This window comes from Tauraco erythrolophus, chromosome 24 (assembly GCF_009769465.1).
Source record: "Tauraco erythrolophus isolate bTauEry1 chromosome 24, bTauEry1.pri, whole genome shotgun sequence".
Taxonomy (NCBI): domain Eukaryota; kingdom Metazoa; phylum Chordata; class Aves; order Musophagiformes; family Musophagidae; genus Tauraco; species Tauraco erythrolophus.
In genome coordinates this window covers 953,241-977,867 of record NC_141488.1, presented here as the reverse complement: position 1 = coordinate 977,867, position 24,627 = coordinate 953,241, and the positions used below count along the sequence as shown (strand labels likewise).

General features: G+C 48.9%; 1 protein-coding gene across 1 annotated transcript; it reads left to right on the top strand.

The window, feature by feature from the left end:
- Nucleotides 1-2,843: 2,843 nt before the first annotated feature.
- LOC104383115 (nuclear inhibitor of protein phosphatase 1) lies at nucleotides 2,844-19,187 on the top strand. The gene is made up of 8 exons (XM_086625887.1): nucleotides 2,844-2,928; nucleotides 3,420-3,560; nucleotides 6,169-6,224; nucleotides 12,029-12,182; nucleotides 12,800-13,020; nucleotides 13,675-13,819; nucleotides 14,982-15,046; nucleotides 18,840-19,187. The coding sequence occupies exons 1-8, from the start codon at nucleotides 2,844-2,846 to the stop codon at nucleotides 19,185-19,187; spliced, it is 1,215 nt and encodes a 404-aa protein (XP_086482013.1).
- The last annotated feature ends 5,440 nt before the right edge of the window (nucleotides 19,188-24,627 follow it).

Genomic DNA, 24,627 nt, shown 5'->3' with positions numbered 1-24,627 from the left:
GGGGCGCCCACCGGGCCGAGTTCACCCAGAGAGGGCCGAGATCTGAGAGAAACGGCCACACGGATCAGAGGTCAGTGAAGTCCCCCTTGCCAGCAGCCCCTTGCAGCCAGCCCTCGGTGGGGCGAGCAGAGACCCACTCGCAGCTCGTGGAGGACCCACGTTGAGCAGAGATGCCAGAGCCTGAGCACGGTGCATCTGGAGCCCGTGGGATGCCCCCGCCGATGGGGAGGGGTTTGGTTACAGGAGATGCCCGAGCCGGAGCCTGTTGTGACTCCCGGGCACAGGGCGAGGCCATTTGCGCATCTCAGTCCGTGCGGAGCCGTTTCAGGTCGCTGTGCCGCCCCACGCCGGAGGCATTTACAGTCTGTGTGATGGCCCACGCCAGGGCGAGTGGCCACAGCTCCTTAAAGGTCCAGGGCTGGTAAAGCCCGCACTGGGGGCAAATCCGATGGGGTAAGGATTTGCCCCCCAGCGGGCAGGATTCACGCTTTCGCCGTGAGTAGGGGATCCGCTGGAGCAAGGGACAATGGTGTAAGGACTCCTGCTCCTTTAAGGGAAGCGGCAGTAACAGCACGGGATGAACTGACCTGCACCCCCCCATTCCCTGCCCCCTGCGCCGCTGGGGGGAGGAGGTAGAGCCGGGAAGAGAAGGCAAAGGGGGGGGTTGGTGTTGTTTTTAAGACCTGGCCTTGTTTTCTTGTTATCCTCTCAAGTAACCGTTTTTGTGTGCTTTTCTCTTTGTAGGTAGCTGTTAATAAATAGTTTTGCTTTAAGAAAACAGCCTCTTTTGCCCGGGACCGTGGTTGGTCGGTGCTGCTCTGTTCCTGTCTCGACCCTCAGCTCTTTTATTACATTTTTCTCCTCTCCATTTTACTGGGGTGGGAGAGCTGCGTGGGTTTAGTTGCCGGATCGGCCTAACCCACGACAGAGTTACATCGGTTCAGCCTCCAGCCCTTCCCACTGTGCTCTTCTGCACTGCTTTTCTCCTCTGTTATGACCCCTGCACAGCTGCCCCTGCTGGAATCTTTCCAGGGCATGGGCTCTACAAGCTTCCAGGTGTTCCTGATTCCTTAGAAATAAACATCAGCCCAACAACGACCCCTCAACCGTCCTCCTGGGTGGGTGTTCCCGTGGCTGCTGAATGGTGCTGGATCTCACTGACAGATCAGAGTGCACTGGGGATCGATCAGCGTTGCACCCTGCAGATGTGCCATCCTGCACTGACGATGTTTCTCCAACACTTCTGCATTTCCTGCCATTACAGACAATCTTGTTACTTCTGGGGTTTTGTCAGCAAAAATTTTGATGAGTCCCCAAAATGTTAATCAAAACGGCTGCTGCTCTCGGTCCCTTCCTGGGCTCCTCTCCCAGCCACGTGCTCCTCACCTCCTCTGCATTCTTGGTCCTGTTTAATGTTGGAAAACTACTCTGGCTTGGTGGGGACCTGGCCCACGTGTGTCTGTGTGTCAGTGCCAGGCGAGGGGCCAGCGGTGCCACATGTGCACGGAGTTAACAAGGTCTCTGCACCCGGGGGGGGAGGGTGTCTGTGCACGGGCCGTGCAGCCCGGCTGTGGGCTTCCTCACTCCAGATCATGCCCTCGCCGCTGTCGGTGTGCCAGAGCACAGGAGGGCTGGAGGAGGGGACCGGGGCTTGCACAACACACAACACTTTATGAAACTTCCTAGCTTTCATCCACCTCTTCCTGTGGTGGGTTTTTTCACACTTATTTTCACACTTGAGGCCACGAGTCAGCCCCCTTCCCACTGCCGCAGGGACCTCAGCACAGCTGGCCCAGCAGAGGGGCCCCCACCATGTACGTGGGGTTTGCCAGTAGCACACGGCCTGACCACCTGCGCTGGGATTCACTGCATCACCGAGACGGCCAGGGACCTCTCGGGATCATCCCGGCCAAACCCCAGCTCAGGCAGGGTCAGCCGGCTGCTTCGGGCTTTGCCAGCTGCGTTTTGAGTATCTACAAAAATGCCGTGAGGTTGTGCAGGGGCACAGCCAGAAGCCCAACTAGAATTTCATCTGGCTGCTGCCTAAGAGACAATAAAAAATGTTTCTATGAATACATTCACAACAAAAGGTGGGCTAAGGAGAACCTCCGTTCTTACTGGGTCTGGGGGGAAAGACAAAGGATGAGGAAAAGGCTGAGATCCTTAATGCCTTCTTCGCCTCGTCTTTAATAGCAAGAACAGTCGTTCTCCAGGTGTGCAGCCCCTGGGGCTGGTAGACAGGGACGCGGAGCAGAATGGAGCCCCCGTAATCCAAGGGGAAGTGGTTTGTGACCTGCTACACCACTGAGACACACACAGGTCTATGGGGCTGGATGAGGTCTACCCAAGGGCACTGAGGGAGCAGGTGAAAGTGCTCACCAGGCCACTTTCCTTCATTTATCAGCAGTCCTGGCTAACCAGAGAGGTCCCAGTTGACCAGAGGTTAGAAAATGTGACTCCCATCTACAAGAAGGGCTGGAAGGAGGATCTGGGGAACTACAGGACGATTGTCTGAGGTTCAACAAGGCCAAGTTCCATGTCCTGCACTGGGGTCACAACCACCCCACCCAACGCTACAGGCTGGGGGAAGAGTAGCTGGAAAGCTGCCTGGTGGAAAAGGACCTGGGGATGCATCGTGGTTTATCCCAGTCCACAGCTGAACACCACACTGCCACTCGCTCTCCCTCCCCCACCCATGGGGAAAGGGGAAGAGAATTGAAGGGAAAGGGAAGGAGACTTGTGGGTAAACGTAAAGTAATAATATGTGAATATATATGCGTATTATGATAATAAAACGTACAAACAAGGGGTGCAGGGTGTAATTGCTCACCACTTGGTGGCCAATGCCTGTCTTGTCCCAGCAAGTGATCCCGAAACAGATAAATCCCCACAGCATCATCTCGGAAAAGCGAAAGGCCCGAAAAGAGAGTGAGAGAGAGAGAGAACACTCTGAGAGTCCAAGAGAGGCCTTGGACTCAGCTCCAGGCAGGCTTTGGCTTTGCTAACCCTGTCCCTGCATGCTAGACCATGTCTCTGTGCTCCTTCTCAGCCAACTGCCCCTGCTGCCGCCTCTCATGCACCTCCGTTGCATGTTTGAGTCCAGTCAGGAGCTCCCAAGTGTTGGACAGGAGCACCAGCCACCTGCAGGTATTCCGAGGAGGCAGTAAAGGACGGGTTACAGAGGGTGCTGAGGCTCCGGAACAGGTTGCCCAGAGAAGCTGTGAATGCCCCATCCCGGGAAGCGTTCAAGGCCAGGTTGGACTTGGAGCAACCTGATCTGGTGAAAGACGTCCCTGCCCATGGCAGGGAGTTGGACCAAACAATCTTTAAAGGCCCCTTCTGACCCAAACCATTCTGTGATTCCATGAAACGCCAGTAGAGACATTTTCTTTATGGAAATCTCCCTCCCCACCCTGCAGGGTCCGTGTACGAGATCTCAGGCAACGAATGCTGCTTGTCGACGGGCGACCTGCTGAAAGTCATGGCTGTGGCACTGCAGAAGGCCGTTTGTGAGGACACAGAGACAGGGCAGACAACGGAGCTGCCACTGACCTTTAAGGGTGAGCGCAGCTGCACTGCCCTGGCCCACGTCCCACGGGTGCCCTCCTGCCAGGGAAGACCTTTGCGGCCCCCGTGGGCTCAGCCTCCTTGTCCCACAGGTCTTTTTCAGCCTGCCCCAGCCCGGGGCACGTACCCAGCACCACGGGGGCCCTTCGCGGAGGGTGGCAGGCAGCGGGGCCTGACCCTGCGCCAGGTGCTGCAGCAGAGGGACAGCCCGCTGTCCCTGAGAGATATATCTATATATATCTATCTCCAGATGTGATAGGCCCCAAAGGTATCCCAAATCATATCTGAAAAGCAGCACTGCTGATGTCTAAACAGTACTAGAGGCTCCTCCTAGTCTCTGACAATCCTGTTGAGAAATTACAAACAACATATTTTATTTTAAGGTTTACCAAATTCTCTTTTAGACCTTCCTTCTTTGAAGAAATCCAAGTAAGACTTGACCTGATGTCTGCCGCATCCCATAGCTCTGGGAATGCTGTTATTTCTTACAGGCTATCTGTTGTCACCTACATATGGATGAAATCTGCAATCATGTGACAGTTTTAAGGAAAGTTCATCTTGCAATTAAAAAACAAACAAACAAACAAAACCCCAACATCCCATTGGGAATATTTTGAATATGAAAACAGTCCACTGTTTCATGTAACTAGAACATGGCAATTTCAGTGGAATGGAGAAAAGCAAGTTTGCCAGTGCTCAGGGTCAGAAGGAGGAAACACTGAGAAACAGACACGTATCCGTGAATGAAACATGTCTTTCAATAAAAAATGGGCGCTGAGAGGAGCACAGGAAAAGACAGCAATACCTAGGTGTAGCCTGGCTGTGTGATCCCAGAGGAACACTTGAGGTGAGGCAGCCCCTTGACTGCACTGGAATGACTGCAAGAGTCAGTCCTTGTAGAACTCATCAGACAGACTAGGTATCTTCATTGGAAACGTTTTCACTTGCTGGTCTTTCACCCACTCCACTGTAATCCCATTTCTAGGAAGCAGTCACCATTTTAGCAGATTGTCCTGCAGCATTGCATCCTCTGCTGTTTTTTTTCCAAAAGAATACGAATCAATACCAGCCACATCCAACTTATTTGTTAGGATGATGCTATCCCCAGTCTTAGAGAAGGGCTTGGTAAGAAAACTTGTGGAAGTCCCAACTGGCGTATTTGAGAAGGGCCAGAGAGAGATCTGAGCAGGCTGGTGTGATGGATTTGGAGCAAGAATGGAAAATGCTTGTGCAGTACTTGAGAAAGTAGCGAAATAGGAATAATAGTAGGACTGTGTTCTTGCATGAAGTTGTCTAGGAGAGCACGTGTATAGTAACCAGCTGGCCTGGGAACACAGAAGAAACTTTCACATTGTAAGACACGTCCCAGAAACATAAGCATCTGTATTTAACCTCCTCAAACAACTGCAATGACAAGTGACCTTTCTTTCTTCTCCAGCCGTGCTGAGAATGTCACTACCCATCATCACTGTCCTCTTGGCTTGCTCCGTGCAGTGAGCAGAGCAGTAAATGGGAACAACGGGATCTCCTCTGGTTGTTCTGCAGAAGGGCAGCAGTGGAGCTGGGTCACTGCTGTCACCTCGAAAGCTGGTCTGGCTGTAGAGATAAACAGTAGTGCTGTCATCAGTGAAGGAGTACTAGAGATGCCGATTTTGAGAGATCTGAGCAGAAAAAAATCATTTGCTGTCAACAGCCAAAGATCCCATGTAGTGAAGGACAGCATATTGACACCACAGGGGTGTCCTGGTTTTGATAATACCAAATATCTTTTTGATGGTGCTGGTCCTCGTGGGTTCTCCAGCACATTGGTGTTGGTTTGCTGGGCGTGCTGAGTCCCGAGTGCCTCTGTGCTCCCTTTGCCCAAGTGGGAATAACGCTGCCTGACTGGTGAATCCGCATGGCAGGAGGTGATCCGAGATGGAGCTGTGGGTGCGGGGGAGCTGAGATGCCATTTGGGAATTTGGTGGAGGACGATTGTGATGTCATAGGGTCCATGTAATGCTGTCGCCTCTTCCATGTTGCCTGTCTTGCCAGGAAGGCTTGATTGCAGGGGAGTGTAGAGGAGCACGGGCTGTCAGCCAGAGGCTTTGTGTCATTGCAGGTGTGTGTGGAGGCCCTTTCAGATTTTGGCCGTTGCCAGGCCTAGAGGGGAAGGCTGGCAGAAGTTGCCATTCCTCTCAGCAGCCAAGGGGTATAGATGTGCTGTTGTGAAGGGAACATGAGAAGACAGAGCCCCAGAGCAGGCCTTTAAAGGTCCCAGCCTATCCCATTCTCTAGCAATTAGCCTCATATCACGTTCTCTGAGGAGCTGCTCTGTGCATGGTGTAAATTGGCTATTTTTCACCTGGAGAAGCAACGCTTGAAATGTCTCATGTCCGGTTACCTTCACTCTGTTGTAAAACATCATGGTTTATGTATTGTCAGAAGGAATCTGCGGGGAGGAAAAGAAAATTGTAGGTTTTTAATATTTTCCCCAAAATCAGTCTGCTTACAAAGTGTAGGTTTGGTCTGTAGCTCTAGTAGAGTATTAGCTCTAACACTAATAAACTTTTTATTAGGTATTTGATGCTATGTTTGCTTTTGTTTTATTTTCCAGGGCAGGGAAACCTCCGCCTGGCTTACATCTGGACGTAGTCAAAGGAGACAAACTCATTGAGGTACGAAAATAGTATTGTTTGCATTTAGTGTGTCATATACATAGGCACCAGCAGTAGAAAATTTCCCAGCATTTTCCACACTTACTCATAATTATTTCCTTTCTCTCTCGTATTCATTATTTTCAAATCAGTTTGTTTTACTCTGGAACTTCAGCATGAAGTGAATTTTCCCTTTCCTCTACTCCAAGGCGGTCTCATACTAGGCAGGGCTTCCATCAGTTACCTGCTGATTGGATGCACTGTTCGAAGGGGTGCAAAACTGCCGTGCTCAGCTGGGAAACAATGACACTTTGATTCCTGATCATTAAACCTGTCCCAGTAAGAGAGAGAAAAAATGGAACGTTTGTAAGGGAAACTTGATCCTTTGAAGAGCCTTATTTCTTCCAAACCTAGTTTGGGATCAAAGGTGACGTTTTGTTTCCTACAAGATACTTATATAGGAGGTATCAGACTGAAGCCAGAAGGCACCTTAGGAACTTCAGGAGCAGAAACTCAAATAACATGGGGAAAGAAATCCCAAATACAAGAGTAAGAGTAAAAACTCTTCACTTTTGTGCTGTTCATTTGAGATACTTGTCTGGTCAGTTTTCGTTGTTTTTCTTGTTGTTTTTTGTTTTACAGTAAGGTTAACTAGGAATCCTGTGTTTTACAGGATTGTTGCCCTGTCCTACAGGATGAAATACAGTAGGATTTTTTCTCATCCCGTGTTCTGGACCTGTGAACAGTGTTGAGATTAGCACAGATACAATGAGTTATTTTTATTGCAGCAAACCACCTCATTCTCTGTTTCGTATTTTGTCTTCTATTTATATTTGTCACTGTCTTATCTTATTGTTGTACTGATCAACATTCAGATTTTCCAAAAGGAGATTTTCCAATCAAAAGTAGTAAATAATTTTTTTTTTGTAAAAAAAAAAGGCTCTTTAACATGGTTGACAGACGACCCAACCCAGTGAATGTATTTTAGCTATGGAGAGACTTGTGACTTGCAGTTGACTCAAACAGAGAAATGGTTCTGGCCAGCAAAAGTTTGCAAAGTTGAGCCAAGTTTTCTGAACGGAAGCTTGGAAAATTAAGAACTCAGATCAAGAAAGACTTAGGTAGCTGGTTTGTAACGTACGCTACCACAGGAGCATCAGACAGTATTAAGTGTTCCTTCTGGTGTCTAGCAGGAGAAATTTCACAGAATCACAGAATGTCAGGGATTGGAAGGGACCTCAAAGGATCATCTAGTCCAATCCCCCTGCTGGAGCAGGACCACCTAGATCAGATTTACTGGTTAGAATTTGGTTAAGTTACCAGAATGTGCTTTGCACAGGAAAGCAGATAGAGATGTCACAAATAGGTGTCTCAAAAATAAACTTGTGTTTTCCCAGACCAGAAACCAGTATAATGAGGCCATTTTGCAGTCCATTACTGTTGGTTTTACAGTCTGTTCTGAGAGAGTACTCTTACGATGAATTTAAAGACGCAAAAATGGGCAAAGTCAGTCTTGACGTAACAGAGATCTTTGTTCAGCCCTAATTAGGATACTAACTCACATTTACTGCATCTTCAGAGTAGCTTGTTAGTTCATACAAGACATGGCTGAGCTGGTTTGTTTCCCTACTCGGACTACGTCGGAGCTGTCCTTCACTGGTTCTTTCTAGGCACTGTAGCTTTCAAACCCATTGCATTCAGCTCTGGGGTCCTGTCCTAGGTTATGATGTAAGATGTGCCCAAAAGTATGTATTCTATCACCATCTTCATGAGCTGCTGAGACCAGGGGGGCAATGTTTCCCTTGCCTCCTCCTCCCAGACTGTCTTCTGTTAATGGGCCATCAATGCCTTGCCCATGACTGTGGATCACTCCCTCCAGGAGCCATCTCTGTTTGATGGGCAATCAAGGATCTGCGGCCAGACTCCCAGAACAACATCGGCCCCATGTGAGATGCTCCAGCGGGGGAGGAGAGGGCGGGCCTGGGGACTGCACCCGGGGGCGCGCGGGAAAGGGGCGGCGGCGGCGGTCGGGCTCTGGCAGTCACCGGGGGAGACAGACGGGCACTTGGGGCTGCTGCTGGACTACTTGGGACAGAGCAGCCACTCGAGGCAGACCGGGCCATCTGCAGCACCGCCGGCCCTTCGGAGGGGCCCGCGCCCTTGGGCAGGATCGCTGCTTCTGTGGAGCCACGTCTGCCATTGCAGGAGGACCGCAGCCACCGTTTGATCAGACTGCTGCCAGCACCCTGACCAGCAGGCTGTCAGGTCGTATTCTGACTCTGTCAGCGGGTTTTTTTTCTTCTTTTTGTGTACTATTGCATTTGGGTTGTTGTTGTTGTTGTTTTCCCTTCTCTTTAATCTTCCCAGTAAAGAACTGTTATTTCTACTCCCATATCTTTGCCTGAGAGCCCTTTAATTTCAAAATTTTAGTAATTCGGAGGGAGGGGGTTTAGTTTCCATTTCGAGGGAGGCTCCTGCCTTCCTTAGCAGACCTCTGTTTTTTTTCAAACCGAGACAATTTTGGCGCCCAACGTGGGGCTGAGGAATTCGAGATAAGAATAGTGATTGGGAGAGGTAACGGGCAAAACATGGACTCCAGAGTGGTGAAAACAGAAGGACCTTAGGAAACTTTGATTGTTGTGTTTGGTGAAGGGACTAGGGGTGGATTGTTTGTGAAATGCGTGTTCTTGTTCAATGTTTTAAGTGAAGTTGTGCCTAAATAGGGAATTCGCAGAGGCGAGGGGTGGAATGTGATAGTTTGATATGTGGGGGGGTGTTCTGGTGGCAGGGGAGGGGATTTGCTCCCTGTGCCACCAGATCTGAGTCCCATCCCCCCCGGGGAGGTTGAGCCAAATTGGCGCCTCTGCGAATGGCCCTATTTAAGTTGGGACAAAGGGCCGGGAAAGGGCTTTTTGCTCAGGAGCGAGGAGAGAGCAGGAGGGCGCTGCCCTCGCTCCCGGCCGGGCGGCTGCTCGGGCCGGGCCGGCGCCATGTGCTCAAGATGGCGCCGGGGGAGCCGCATGGGGGACTCGGTAAGCGCCCCGCTCCCGGGGTGCCCGCCGGGCCGAGCTCCCCCAGAGAGGATTAAGATCTAAGAGAAAACAACCACAACGACTGGGTCAGCCAAGATGGAGCAGGAGGAGGTGTACTGGAGCTGAGGTTTCCCTTGCAATCGGTGTGAAGATGGCGGGCGGCCCCCCTGCAGCCAGGGTGTGCTCGGCGGGGCAGAGACCCACTCGTGGCCCGTGGAGAAACCCACATCGGGAAGGAGATGCCTGAGCCCGGGAGAGGCCGTGGAGCAGGGGATGCGCGACCAGGTACTGTTAATAATGGGCAGGGGATGCACGACGAGGTCGTGGAGGCATCTGGAGTCCGTGGGACGCCCCACGCCGACGCCAGTGGCAGCAGCTCCCTAAGAGGCCGAGACTGGTAAAGCCCGAACTGGTGCGATCCATGGGGAGGATTGCAATCCTGCGGGCAGGACTCATACTGGAAAAGTTTGGGGACCTTTTCTTTGTGAGTAGGGGATCCACCGAAGCAAGGGAAAAATGGTGTAAAGACTCCTCCTCCTTTAAGAAAGGAGCGGTAGTTAACAACATGGACGGACTGACCTGCACTCCCCATTCCCTGTCCCCTGCGCCGCCGGGGGGGGAGGTTGAGCCAGGAACGAAAGGAAACGGGGTGGGGAGGTGTTGTTTTAAGATCTGGCCTTGTTTTCTCTTTTCTCCTCACAAGTAACCGGTTTCGTTCCCTTGTGTCTCTTGTTTAGTAACTGTTAATAAATTGTTTTGTTTTTATGAAGAAAGCCTGAGTCATGTTTTGCCCGAGACCATGGTTGGTGGGTGCTCCCTCTCGGTTCTTGTCACGACCCACAGTCCAAAAAAAAAAACCACGACAGGTCCCCAACACAAGAAGAACATGGAGCTGGTGGAGCGGGTCCAGAGGAGGCCACAAAGATGATGCGAGGGCTGGAGCACCTCTGCTCTGGAGACAGGCTGAGAGAGTTGGGGCTGTTCAGCCTGGAGAAGAGAAGGCTCCGGGGTGATCTTATAGCAGCCTTCCAGTGCCTAAAGGGGCTACAGGAAAGCTGGAGAGGGGCTTTGGACAACAGTGTGTAGTGACAGGACAAGGGGCAATGGCTTTAAACTGAAAGAGGGGAGGGTTCAATGAGATCTAAGGAAGAAATTTTTTACACTGAGGGTGCTGAGGCACTGGACCAGGTTGCCCAGAGAAGCTGTGGCTGCCCCATCCCTGGAAATGTTCAAGGCCAGGCTGGATGGGGCTTTGGGCAACCTGGTGTAGTGGAGGGTGTCCCTGCCCATGGCAGGGGGGTTGAAACTGGATGATCTTTGAGGTCCCTTCCAACCCAAACCATTCCATGTTTCTATGATTTACGGCTGGAATTGCAAAAAAAAAAAAAGTGAAATAATATTCAAGCAGAGAGGGCTGAGGAAATCATGTACTCGTTTAAGCTCTTTATCAGCGGCTTATACTTTCTGTTTAGTGCTGAGAGGAGGGTCCTGTGAGAAGAGCGTTTGCAGAGAGGCGGGGTGTGATATTGAAGCAGGCAGGTGAGAGCAGAATCCAGTAGACTGTTTCAGTGTACTGGTTTCTCAGGGGTTTTGTCTGGGTTATACGGGGGCTTCGAGGTACACTGTTCCTCACCAGACACAGATTCAGGGAGACACTCGCATGTGTGAAGACTGACAGCAAAAACATGCTTTGCCAGCCCAGAACTTTGCTCAGATACGTGGCAGTGCTATTGAGGAGAGGATCGTGTAGCTGGGAATGGGAGGAGGGAGAGGGGAGAAATCCTCTTGCTGTAGCAGGCAAAATGTGAGTTCAGCTCAGACCATCTCATGAGAGCAGTGCCTTTCTGAACTAAGATCTGGGTTTTTTCTGAGAGAAGATGTATCACCAGCCTTCCCTTGGTCATGCTGTTGAAACGTGGTGTGGGCTTTGGTAAACGTTTCAAAAAGAAGCAGCCATCTGTTAACAAGTCTGTAGTGCCGCGCCAGCCGTTGCTCGTGCAGCTGGAAGCAAACACAGGTTGGGTGAAGATCTCGGGATGCAGAGAGAAAGAGGCTGCGCTGCCTTGGCAGTCGGCGTTGAGGTGCAAGCGGTTCCTTTCAACAATGCTGTTAATGGAAATATTCTGTGTGCTCTGCAGGAACGTGTCAGCGTCTTCCTTTGCTTTTCAGAGGTGGTTTCTGTGACTGATACAGCAGCATGTGAGATCTTGGTTGAAGAAGATGAGAGCTAGGATGAGTTAAGAAGAAATGCCTAAAATGAATGGTTTGCTTGAGTAGACTAATAGGGAGTCATGTCACAATATATATTCAGTATAGTTGTGCATTTTTATTAGAAAGGTCTGAGATCTCCTGTATGTCCATTTCTACACAGAAATATGATTTTGATGTTCTGTATCAGACTGGAGGTCATTTAGCATAGATTCCTGGTTTAGACAAGGCCCAAGGTCATCTGCCTCAAGGAATGTGTAAAAATCACTGGGAGCAGATGGGAGAGAGAATCTCTTCTATGAGACAGTCTCATGCTTTGAAGAGTTATTGTCCTTCCCGGGCTGTCTGGTATTGGCTGTTGAAGAAGGGATCAACTGGGACTCTTCCACATTCAGCTGTTCTGGTTTTTCAAAGAGAAGATTTGAGTTTCTATATTGAACAGTGTCAAACAAAACTGAAATATTGATTAGCTGTTGATGCTTTGTTTTTAATTTGGTCTGTTTATTCATGTTCTTGCATTTTTTCAGGAAAATCCAAAAGATTACAGGAGTCTAATATGCCTCTCTGTTTGATATTCCACCTCAGAAACTCATCATTGATGAGAAGAAATACTATCTCTTTGGGAGAAATCCTGATCTGTGCGATTTTACCATTGACCACCAGTCTTGCTCTCGGGTCCATGCTGCCTTGGTCTATCACAAACATCTCAAGAGGGTTTTCCTCATAGATCTAAACAGCAGTAAGTAGTGTGATGTTTAACCAGATAGAAGTATGATATTTCAGTGCTTAAACATTTCTGAATCTGAGACACTGTTTCCTTTTTCTGTTGTTGTTGTTTGCACTGTGTGGGTAGATGACTATAATCTGGATTAGCATCCTAGTGGAAGATGGCTTGGCTTAGGAGCAAAAGAGTGTGTGCTCCACTCAGCTCACATCTGCTTCATTTGGTGTTTAAAGCAACATTTCTAGACTCTTAAGAGACTGAGGGAGAGGAGGAAAGAGACTTAGCCTTCCCTTCACAATTGTAATGAAGTCCTCTCTTCTGAGAGTGGTTTCCCGAGATCTAAAACCTGACACACTGCTTTTTCCACTGAGGGACTGATTCCAGTCATGGTACCTTGGGACCTACAAGAATCTTGAAATGTCATTTGTTTCCATGACTTTTTGAGCACTTTGATGTTTGCTATCTTAGTTTGTGTAAATGTAGGTAAAATGTACGTAGCTAATGTCTTCAGCAGTACCTCAGTGACTTGTATCTTGGAGCAACCATGTTTCTAGGCTTCTCAAGACTTGTGCTTGAGTATGGTGAGCCCAAGCTGATGACTAACAGGCTATTGTGCGTTTTGGTGTTCTCAGCACACGGCACATTCTTAGGTCATATCCGGTTGGAACCTCACAAACCCCAGCAGATACCCATTGACTCCACGGTTTCATTTGGTGCCTCTACGCGGGCATACACTCTGCGAGAGAAGCCTCAGACACTGCCATCAGCAGTTAAAGGAGAAGAGAAAATGAGCGGTGAAGATGAAGAGCTCAAGGGCTTGCTGGGCCTGCCAGAGGAGGAGACGGAACTTGACGTGAGTACAATAGCATGTAGTGCCTAGATGGTGTTTCCAGCTAAACAGATAGCATTCCCCACTTCTTTTCGTAGGTTCAGGTTTTTAATTTCCTGGCCTTGAAGCTGGAAGACCTCTGAGATGTCTTCTGCACACAAACCATCTCATTTTACCACTATAAGCCTGTGATCATACTGCTTCCCAGAATCAGTGACCTGATAATCCTCCTATTCCAGTGGTCTCCTCACTTGCCAGGGAGTGCATGGTCAGGAGTGGTTTACCACACTGTTCCCCATTGCCAGATGAGTCAGTGCTGCCCTGTTTCCTACAGTTAGCTAGTGAAGAGGGAAAAAGCAGTGTGTGTGGTGGCATTCACAGAACTGTTGAGGTTGGACCTCTCGAGATCATCTCGTCCAGCCCCCCTGCTCAAGCAGGGTCAGCTAGAGCAGGTTGCCCAGGCCTGTGCTTAGTCAAGTTCTGAATGTATCTCTGCCAACAGAGGCTCCACAGCCTCTCTGGGATACCCGTTCCAGCACTGGAGCGCTCTTTCTTCCTAGAGGTCTAAAGTTGAAGCTAAGCAGTGTGCTGTGGTGTCTGGAGAAGCACAGTCACAGGATTAAATCAGACTTCATACGCTAGTTGCTTAAACTGTTTCATCTCCCAATTTGTCATTAGAACCTGACGGAGTTTAATACAGCCCACAACAAAAGAATTTCCACGCTAACCATTGAGGAGGGGAACTTGGATATTCAGAGACCAAAGAGAAAACGGAAGAACTGCAGAGTGACGTTCAGTGATGATGATGAAATCATCAATCCGGGTAAGTGGTTTGCCCTCATCTTTAATCGATGCCTTTAAGGCCCTCTTTCCAGTATTCTCCTGGGGATTCCTGATGGCTGTGTGTGGATAAGGAGGAGGGAAATTTGACAGTCGATATTTGGGATGTGCTCTTTCAGAGAAGCTGCCACATGTCTTTGAGTCTTTGACCTCTCTGTTTCTTCTCTTCTACCTGTAAAAGAACCGCATGGTTTGTGCAGGACAGAAGTATCCCACTCAGCTTCATTGTTCAAAATCCTGTCAGGTGTTGGAAAGATGTGTGAGCCAGAAGGAGGAAAGCATTTTAAATGTTTTGCCTTCTTTAGAATCTAAATGGGAACTGAACTTCTTTGGTTTTCATCTGTCCCTGAATGCTTTCCTAACCTGTTGCCTAATGGGTATTTGTCTCAAGCTCAGAGGTTTTTAGCTTCTTGTCTGCATATTGGAACAAGTCATTCTCATTCAAAATGATGCTTCTGCAGGTGTATCCAGTTCCTCGTTGGTCTTTTTTCTCCCTTAGCCGTTTTATATTACTGGCATTTCTTTTAATGAGATTTCATTTGGATAATATTCCTGTTAATAAGAGTAGCATATTAATGAGTACGCATTTTAAAATACGATCCGGACCTAGTTTCACTTGGCAATGTATATCACCATGAATAACCTTTTTGATTTACAGGGTTACGCAGTTTAGTGCTCAGCACATCCTAATGTAAACAGCACTCGTTCACAATGCAAAAAAGATAATTTTTTCAGACTTTCAGAGATTCTACATTCCGACTCCTTCAGGGTCCCCAAGGACTCCTGGAGCAAACTCTTGTGCCCGTGAGCACGAGCAGTGCCTTGTCAGCAGCAGCTCCCGGCCCAGAACTGGTCTGTCTGATCAGTGCAAACCGCCCATCCCTCCCCTTTCCCCGTTCTCCATCTGAGTGGAAGCCTTTCTTGCCAGAATATCCGCTGAGCCCCCTTGAGACAAAGCCACTAGGTGTCCTCTTGACTCCTCTCTTTGTCTGGGCTTGCTTGTGCTTACTGGGAGCGACTAGAGCACTGACTTGGAGAAGAGAAGGTCCGTGTACCAGTTCTTCATACAGGTTCCTTTACCTGACAGATGTCCCATCTGTTTGCCTGTATTCTTACCGAAAGCTTCACTGTTCTTGACTTCACAGAGGACGTGGACCCTTCTGTTGGCCGTTTCAGGAACATGGTACAGACAGCAGTAGTCCCTGTTAAGGTACGGAGTAACTCCCAACTTTCTAATTAATACATTACATTGATGAACTCACTTTATGAATTGCACCTTAGAAACATAATGTCCTCTGGTGAAAAGTGTTTTATTGTTAAGCAAAAGTTGTGTTCGTGTTTCACAGTTGTCTTTTTCTAGCAGATTTGACCTTTTCCCTTCAAACCCAGCTTTAGCTCTTTTCTTTAATAACACATGGGATCAATGACAATTTTTTTTTCCTCCCAAAAAGAAACACATTCCAGAAATTCAGTGTGGTAGTTCTAGGCATCAGTTAAAGTTGTGGGAAGTGTGGAAAATAAAAAGGAAAAACGAGAAGCTGTTTGTTTGAGTACTGTAAGCGCTAAAGGTTTCGTAAGATTGTCTGCTAGAACTAGCAGGGTTTAGGCTTTGCTCCAAGGTGAGTGTGTTGCCAGTGCTATGTTTAATTTGCACGTGCTCGGAGTAGGGAAGATTTGCAAAACTTAAGTGTAGCTAAGCAACAGTGTGATAGCAATTCCTCTTGTTGCTGGTGTCTGCTAAACAATGCCTGTGGAAAAAGATAATTATAGAATCATAGAATCATAGAATGGTAGGGCTGGAAGGGACCTTCAAAGGTCATCTAGTCCAACCCCCCTGCAAGGAACAGGGATATCTCCAACTAGATCAGGTTGTTCAGGGCCTCGTCCAACCTGCCCTTGAACGTCTCCAGGGATGGAGCATCCACCACCTCTCTGGGCAACCTGTTCCAGTGTTCTACAACTCTCATGGTAAAAAATTTTTTCCTAATATCCAATCTGAATCTGCCTCCCTCTATTTTAAAACCATTACCCCTTGTCCTATCACAACAGGCCCTCCTGAACAGCCTCTCCCCATCTTTCCTGTAGGCCCCCTTGAGGTACTGGAAGACCGCTATAAGGTCACCCCGGAGCCTCCTCTTCTCCAGGCTGAACAGCCCAACTCTTTCAGCCTGTCCTCATAGGAAAGGTGCTCCAGCCCTCTTATCATCTTCGTGGCCCTCCTCTGGACCCTCTCCAACTGGTCCATGTCCTTCTTATGTTGGGGGCTCCAGAACTGGACACAGTACTCCACGTGAGGTCTCAAGAGGGCAGAGTAGAGGGGAAGAATCACCTCTCTCGACCTGCTGGCCACGCTCCTCTTGATGCAGCCCAGGATGCGGTCGGCCTTCTGGGCCGCAAGAGCACATTGCCGGCTCATATTGAGCTTCTCGTCCACCAGTACTCCCAAGTCCTTCTCCTCAGGGCTGCTCTTGATCCATTCACCACCCAGTCTGTATTTGTGCCTGGGATTGCCACGACCCAGGTGTAGGACCTTGCATTTGGCCTGGTTGAACTTCATGAGGTTGACACGGGCCCACCTCTCCAGCCTGTCGAGGTCCCTCTGGATGGCATCCCTCCCTTCCAGCGTGTCGACGGCACCACACAGCTTGGTGTCATCGGCGAACTTGCTGAGGGTGCACTCCATGCCACTGTCCACGTCACCAACAAAGATGTTGAAGAGGGCCGGGCCCAACACGGACCCCTGAGGGACGCCACTCGTGACCGGTCTCCACTTGGACATCGAGCCGTTGACCACTACTCTCTGAGTGCGGCCATTGAGCCAATTCCTTATCCACCGAGTGGTCCATCCATCAAACCCATGCCTCTCTAGTTTAGAGAGAAGAATGTCATGCGGGACAGTGTCAAAGGCTTTGCACAAGTCCAGGTAGATGATATCCGTTGGTCGACCCTTGTCCACCGATGCTGTCACCCCATCATAAAAGGCCACCAAGTTGGTCAGGCACGATCTGCCTTTGGTGAAGCCATGTTGGCTGTCACCCACCACCTCCTTGCTCTCCATGTGCCTTAGCACGGTTCCCAGGAGAATCTGCTCCATGACCTTGCCAGGCACAGAGGTGAGGCTGACCGGCCTGTAGTTGCCCGGGTCCTCCTTGCTCCCCTTTTTAAAAATGGGGGTTATGTTCCCTCTCTTCCAGTCATCGGGGACCTCGCCAGACCGCCACGACTTCTCAAATACAATGGCCAGTGGCTTGGCAACTTCATCCGCCAGTTCCTTCAGGACCCGCGGATGGATCTCATCAGGTCCCATGGACTTGTGCACCTTCAAGTTCCTCAGATGTTCCCGACCCTGCTCTTCAAGTACAGTGGGCGGTGGTTCATCCTCACAGTCCCTGCTAGTTCTTTCCACAGCTTGGGCGGTAAGACAAGAGGCTTTATCAGTGAAAACTGAGGCAAAAAAGTCATTGAGTACCTCAGCCTTCTCTATGTCGCAGGTAACCAGAGCACCAGTATCCTTCCGGAGGGGGCCTACGTTCTCCTTGGACTTTGTTTTGTCCCCTACATACCTATAGAAGCTTTTCTTATTGCTTTTTATATCCCTTGCCAAATTCAATTCCTTCAGGGCTTTAGCCTTCCTCACCTGATCCCTGGTCACTCGTACAGCTTCTCTGTATTCCTCCCAGGCTATCTGTCTCCGCTTCCACCCTCTATAGGCTAACCTCTTCATTTTCAGTTGGTCCAGGAGCTCCTTGCTCATCCACGCGGGCTTCCTGGTCTTTTTGCCCGACTTGTTCTTCATCGGGATGCACCTCTGCTGAGCTTGGAGGAGGTGCTCCTTGAATGTGGACCAACTTTCCTGGGCCCCTCGTCCCTCCAGGGCCGCCTCCCACGGCACTTTGCCCATCAGGTCCTTGAAGAGGCCCAAGTCCGCCTTCTTGAAGTCTAGGGCACAGAGCTTGCTGTATAGTTTCCTTGCTGCCCCGTGGATCTTGAACTCTACCGTGTCGTGGTCACTGCAGCCAAGGCTGTCCTTAAGTTTCACATTGCCCACCAGTCCCTCCCTGTTGGTGAGCACAAGGTCGAGCATGGCACCCCTCCTTGTCGGCTCCTCTATCACCTGCAGGAGGATGTTGTCATCCACGCATTCTAGGAACCTCCTGGACTGCCCGTGCCCTGCCGTATTGTCTCTCCAACAGATGTCAGGGTGGTTGAAGTCCCCCATGAGGACCAGGGCTTGTGACCGCGAGGCTGCTCCTATCTGGCTATAAAGCGCCTCATCTGCTCTGTCCTCCTGGCCAGGTGGCCTGTAACAGACTCCTACCGTAACATCCCCTATCCGTCCCCGTCCTCTAATCTTGACCCATAAGCTCTCTGTCAGCTCATCCTCCGACACCAGGTGAAGCTCCACGCACTCCAGCCGGTTGCTGACGTGGAGAGCAACAGCCCCTCTTCGTCTCCCCTTCCTGTCCTTTCTAAAAAGCTTATACCCCTCCATGTTGACACTCCAGTCATAGGAGTCGTCCCACCATGTCTCCGTGATGCCAATAAGGTCGTATTTATACTTAAAGCCCAGACTGCAGGAGAAGATGCAAATGAGCAGGAGCTAGACAAAATGACCCAAGTGATCTAGAATTCGCAGTTTCTTACTGTGGGTGGAAGGAGGGTCTGTGTTACTGACTAAAGACCAGCTCAGTCTTGCATTCAGGACAAGCTCAAGACTGACAGGTGTGTACAGGAGGTAGAGAGGTGCTCAGACTTGATCCAAGTTAAACCTGAGCTTCAGCTTCTGTCACCCCCTTCTGCATTGTGCACCTTGAAGAGTTTATTGTGAAGTGGTTTTCAAGGAAACTCAGAAGAAACCTTCTGGGACAAAGGTTGGGGCATGGTCTGTAACCACTTTATATGTGTCTGGATGCCTTTTTGGAGAAAACGCCATTGGCATCCAGTTTAAATAGCTTGCTTGTTCTATGTTCTTTGGATAATTCTTGCAATACTTCCGTCTACAGAAAAAACGGTTGGAGAATCCAGGCTCATCGACCACAGAAGATTCTGCATCGCGACATATGCAAAACTTTCCCTACAGCGGAGGATTATACGGTGGCTTACCTCCCACTCACAATGAGGCGGGTTCCCAGTCGCACGGCGTCCATGGGACAGCACTCATTGGTGGTCTGCCAATGCCCTACCCCAATCTTGCCCCAGATGAGGACTTGACTCCTGTCGAGCCCTCAACAGTTAACATGAACCCAGCTCCAAACCCTGCTGTCTTTAATCCCGAAGCTGTGAATGAACCCAGGAAGAAGAAGTATGCCAAGGAGGCATGGCCGGGCAAGAAGCCAACCCCTCCCTGCTGATCTGAGTTGGGTTTCATCGAGGGAGGGTGGGAGTTGAAAACTCCAAAACCTGTTCGTGTACGGTATCATCTTCAAAATTTCTATGTCCTAACCAGGTGTAATACCAAGATTGGAGAAGTGAAACCTCCTTCAAAGATCTGTCTTCGAATGTTTTTTTTAAGTCTGAATAAAAAAAGAAAAAAATACAGCTCCCATCGCCTTTTGAACCAAAATATCTGGCAGCCTTTTCTTAGCCATTACTGTCCCCAGAGGGCTTGACTCTGAATTATGATGCGTAAGTTGAAGGGGCGGAGTCATACAGTTTAATTATCGTTTATGGCATGACCCTGCAAACTTGTGTATTTAGGTGATGCGCTCGCTATGAGTGGCGTTCCTGCGGAACTTGCTCATAGCAGACCAGCTGTATCAGAAGTAACCGTGGGGCCAGGCTTTTCAGATATCCCATCAGTTTGAGTTCTAAAACTTGCACAATATAGATCAGCTTTTATTTTTTACATTTTCAAAACCTCACCAATGTGGGGCGTTATCTCTTTTTTTTTCTCACTTTGGCTACAACTTGTTTTAATTTCCACCTAAAACACTACAGCATCCCATTAGTTCATGAGAACGTGGGGTTGAGATGGACAAGAAATACATGGACTGCCTTCGCTGTGGTCCAGTACCGTACGACGGAGCGCTGTGTGGAGGGATAAAGGGTGCACACGTGGATGGAGCTGAGCTGGTGGTGGTGCTCGTGGCAGCACACAGGCATGGCGAGCCCAGGAGCGTCTGACTGGTGGATAGGCACTATCTACACTGTGCATGCAGACAAAGTGGTGTTGACCGTCCCCTGGGGTAGCTGAAGGGGGGAGCCGCATGGGGGGCTCGGGAAGCGCCCCGCTCCTGGGGTGCCCGCCAGGCCGAGCTCCCCCGGAGAGGGTTAAGATCTAAGAGAAAACAACCACAGCGACCGAGTCAGTCAGGATGGAGCAGGAGGAGGGGTGCTGGGGCTGAGGTTTCCCTTGCAATCGGTGTGAAGATGGCGGGCGGCCCCCTGCAGCCAGGGTGTGCTCGGCGGGGCAGAGACCCACTCACGGCCCGTGGAGAAACCCACGTCGGGGAAGAGATGCCCGAGCCCAGGAGAGGCCGTGGAGCAGGGGATGCACGACCAGGTACTGTTGATAATGGACAGGGGATGCACGACGAGGTCGTGGAGGCATTTGGAGTCCGTGGGACGCCCCACGCCGACGCGAGTGGCAGCAGCTCCCTGAGGGGCCGAGACTGGTAAAGCCCGAACTGGTGCGATCCATGGGGAAGGATGGCAATCCTGCGGGCAGGACTGTTATAGGCTAATTTCAATAGTTTGGCGAGAAAATGATTCTCAACAGCCAATAACTGTAAAATTAATACTTAAAATTTATTTAGGGCAAGCAAGCAAACAGCGCTGGGTGCGCCGGGAGTCTCTGCTCCACCAAGACGCCCCCCCGCCGTGGCAGTTTTCTTGTATTTATACAAACACACTCATAGCCCCCCCCCAAAAAGGTCAGTCTCTCCCAGGAAATCATTTCCGTAATCCCCGCCTCAGGATCCGCCTCAGGCTCCTCCTCGACACACCTCCTGGTGGTCGTGGGCTGGTTCCTGCCTGGTCTGTCCTTGAGTGGACATCTGGTCGCCTTGCCTGTCACTCTCTGAAGACAAATGTCAGTTTTTATTAGCCCTTATCTTTCCTACATGGGCCGGTTTCTGTGCATCCCTTCCTCCCTGCAGAGGTGTGAGACGTGAGTCCCAGCCTTGCCGGAGTCCGTCTGATCTGTCTGTGCTTTTCCCACCAGCCTCCTCCTGGGCAGCTTGTATTTTACAGCAGGGACCAGCACTTTACAACTTCTAACATTTTACAGCAATAATCCATACAACAGTTAATGTGACAGTTAGTACTTAAATGATAATTGGTTAGTATTTAATATTTAAACAATAACTAATATATAATATATAGCTAGTTCCTTAGAGATGGTGGTTTCTATTTGATTGGCAAATTCTAATATATTACTTATTACAATCCCCCCTTTTTCTTTTTATCCTTCTTAATTTACTCATTAAATCAGGACAGAACCTCCATTTCCATTCCGTTATCCACATCCAATTTTGTTTCATCTAAAGGCTCATAATATTTTCTTAGCATCATCAAATTGGCAGCCTCGAGCCTTCTTCTAACTAATCCAATGACTCTATTCAATATGCAAGGTCCAAAAGTCAATATTATCATAAAAATAATTAGAACAAATAGTCCCAAGGGAGGCGATTTTGATACAAAGCCGTTCTTATTTTGGTCTCTTGTTAGCAATTAATCCAAGCGCATCCCCAGTTTTGTTTACTACTGTTTCCAGCACTGCTTGTAATCTTATTATCCTATTCAGCATATATATTGGGGTTCTGTAACCCCAAGATCCATCCTCTGCCCATGTAGCTGGTCCATAATAGGAAATAATTCTTTCAGGTGGCCGTTCATTATCTTTCCAATTTCCAATTTGTAAATCCCGTCTTTGGCACCTTTCTCTTAACTCAGCAGCTTCTGCATGTACCTGCACTCCCACCGCTCTCCCGACTCACGGGTAACAGAAAGAAACTGGGTCTTATAGTTCCCAATATACAGGATCCTGTCCAATTTTTGGCAAAATATGCATAGGCTAGTTTGCCACAAATCCAATAATGTCCTTCAGGGATTAGCCACCCATTTGGTATGTTCGTCCCATCGGTCCAATTTTTAAATTTCTTATTCATCTTTAGTGGATTTCCCCACTTGTCCACTTATTCTTGTTTCATTCCGTAAGTAACCCCCTTCACATTCCAGGTTACCTACTTGCCTTCCACTGTATTTTAGATTTTGCCAACAACTCCTTCCATTATACTTGTTTGAAGTATCCATTGTTGCTTGTTTGGTTAATCTTTGTTGTAATATTTCATTCTTCCATATTCGGGGACCACTTATATTACTTTTCATAGCTCACATGGCCACTGATCACTTTGATTTTGTTTCACCACAAATAACAGTTAGGTACATGTAACTACTTAGCAATGTTTTTTACCAAGATTCACAAATAAATTCTTAGTCATTGTGGGAATTTCATATTTTTATTTTTGTTTCTATTTCACACCTCACTTGTTCCAGATCAGTTTGCTTTCTTTTGAATTTGTTCGTATTTCCATTCCAATATTGATAGGGGAGTTCTTTCGGATCATAACATACAGTTCTGTTCCTTTCTTTGCATAAATCATATTGAGTTAGGTTAGTCCTTACCATCATAAACAGTATGGATATACCAAGGTTTGGGAGCTTACCCGTCCCCTTTCTAGTAATGCCCACATCGGCTGCAATTGTTTGCTGCAGTCAAGAAACTCACCCCATATAGGCCTAGAAGAGGTCCGGTAAGGGCCATAGTGTCGGCGGTCACAGCCCGAAGGGGTTGCAGCCCTTGGCAGACCTTCTAAGCCGCATCACTGCTTCCCTATCCGGTCTTGCCCTCTTCCTTAAATTCGAAGGGGTGGTCCTTTTTAGCACCTGCAGGGTTACAAGGTTAGCTCTTTTTAATTGGTATATTATACTCAGTTTTTTGTCATCCTACTCTCTATTTATATGAAGGGAGTGGTAGCTCCACAGTGAATGCTCCGAAAAATTTGAATAATTATGTAAATATTAAACACACAGAACACTTAACACTAACAAACAAACAACATTATTTAAACAATCAACCGGCACAAGTGCCAACTTCTCTCCAGAGGCTTATAGAAATATACCTCCTGCTAGCTTTATTGGAGTTACTGCTATGAAATTCCCACAGTAACTTAGCACATATATATATATTTTTTTTTTTTATTTTTTTTTTTTTTTTCCAGTGGAGTCCCTTTTAAGTTCATCTGAAGGTAAGCTTAGTTTCTCTTGGTTCAGATGTTATTTTCCACGTCTTCACTGGACCTTTCACTCGCAACATGTGTGTCCATCCTTTTTCAGCAGTTCTTACAGCTATCTCTGTAGTTAACAAAACAAGAAAAGGTCCTTCCCCGAGGGGAGATAAGGTTTCTTCCTTCCATGCTTTTATCAAAACTTTATCTCCCGGTTTTATTTGGTGAATTGCAAACCCTAAAGGTGTTTCAGCTATCATTCCAATTTCTCTTAGCTCTTTCAATCTTTTTCCAATAGTGATTATATATTTTTGGATATTATCATCTTCAATTACATTATTTCCCAAGGGCACTCCTCGGGATAAGGCATACCGTATAACAGTTCATATGGTGATAATCCAGTCTCACTGTGTGGTTTTGTTCTTATATTTAGAAGTGCCAAAGGTAAGCACTTTGTCCAAGGCATTTGAGTCTCAATCATTAATTTAGCCAATTGTTGTTTTATTGTTTGATTCATTCTTTCCACCTTTCCCGAACTTTGTGGATGCCACGGAGTGTGGTACCCCCATTGAATACCTAACGATTGGCATAACAGTTTTGTTATTTTAGAAGCGAAGTGTGTGCCCTGATCAGAATCGATGTACTGGATTATCCCATATTGAGGTATCAAGTGTTCAAAAAAATTTTTACCACCATTTGTGCTGTAGCTCGTGCTACAGGGTGAGCTTCTACCCACCGTGTTAAATGATTTACTATTACTAACAAATATTTTGTTCTTCCCACCTTGGGCCATTCAGTGAGATCAATCTGCATTCTCTCGAAAGGTCTGTAGCTGTTTTTCTTCCTCCCGAAGCCACTTGCCGAAACACTTTCTGATTTATCTTTTTGCAAGTTACGCAGCTTTGCGCGATTTGCTTCGTTATTCCGTAAATCCCGCTGCAGCCGAACTGCTCAGGGCAGCGATCGCTCAACGCCTTCGCTCCCCGACGTGTGTCACAGCTCCGGGCTCGGCGGCCCCGGCGCCGGCCGGGCCGAGCCGAACGGGCCCGGACCCGCTCCGCCCGCGCACGGGGAGGCGCGGCCGCCACAAAGCCGCCCCCCCCGTCCCGTCCCGTCCCGCCGCCGGCGGCAATGGGGGCCCGGGGGGGCCGAGCGCGGCCGCGCCAGGCAGGGCCAGCCCCGCCGAGGGGCCGCGGCCGCCGGCAGCCCGGCCCGGGGGGGCCGTGCGCCGCGCCGGGCCCCGCCGCCACCTCCGCGAGCAGCCGCGGGCAGCCGGGCTCCCGCTCCAAGGGAAAATGGTTCCTGGTCTGGCATCCCGAGAGCAGCCCCAAAGGCATCTCTCACATTTATTGCGCTACACCAAGTGTGTTTGGGGGGGTGTATGACTCGGTAAAGCATAAGGATTTGTTACCAAACAAAGAATTTAGTGATTGTTCGCTGATTTACAGCTCTCAGGCCTTGCACCATTCTGTATGACCCTCCCGGTTTCTTTACGGGGAGGATGGGTTCATTATGAGGTGGCACACAAGGCTCTAACAGCCCCTGTTCCAACAGTCTGTTACAG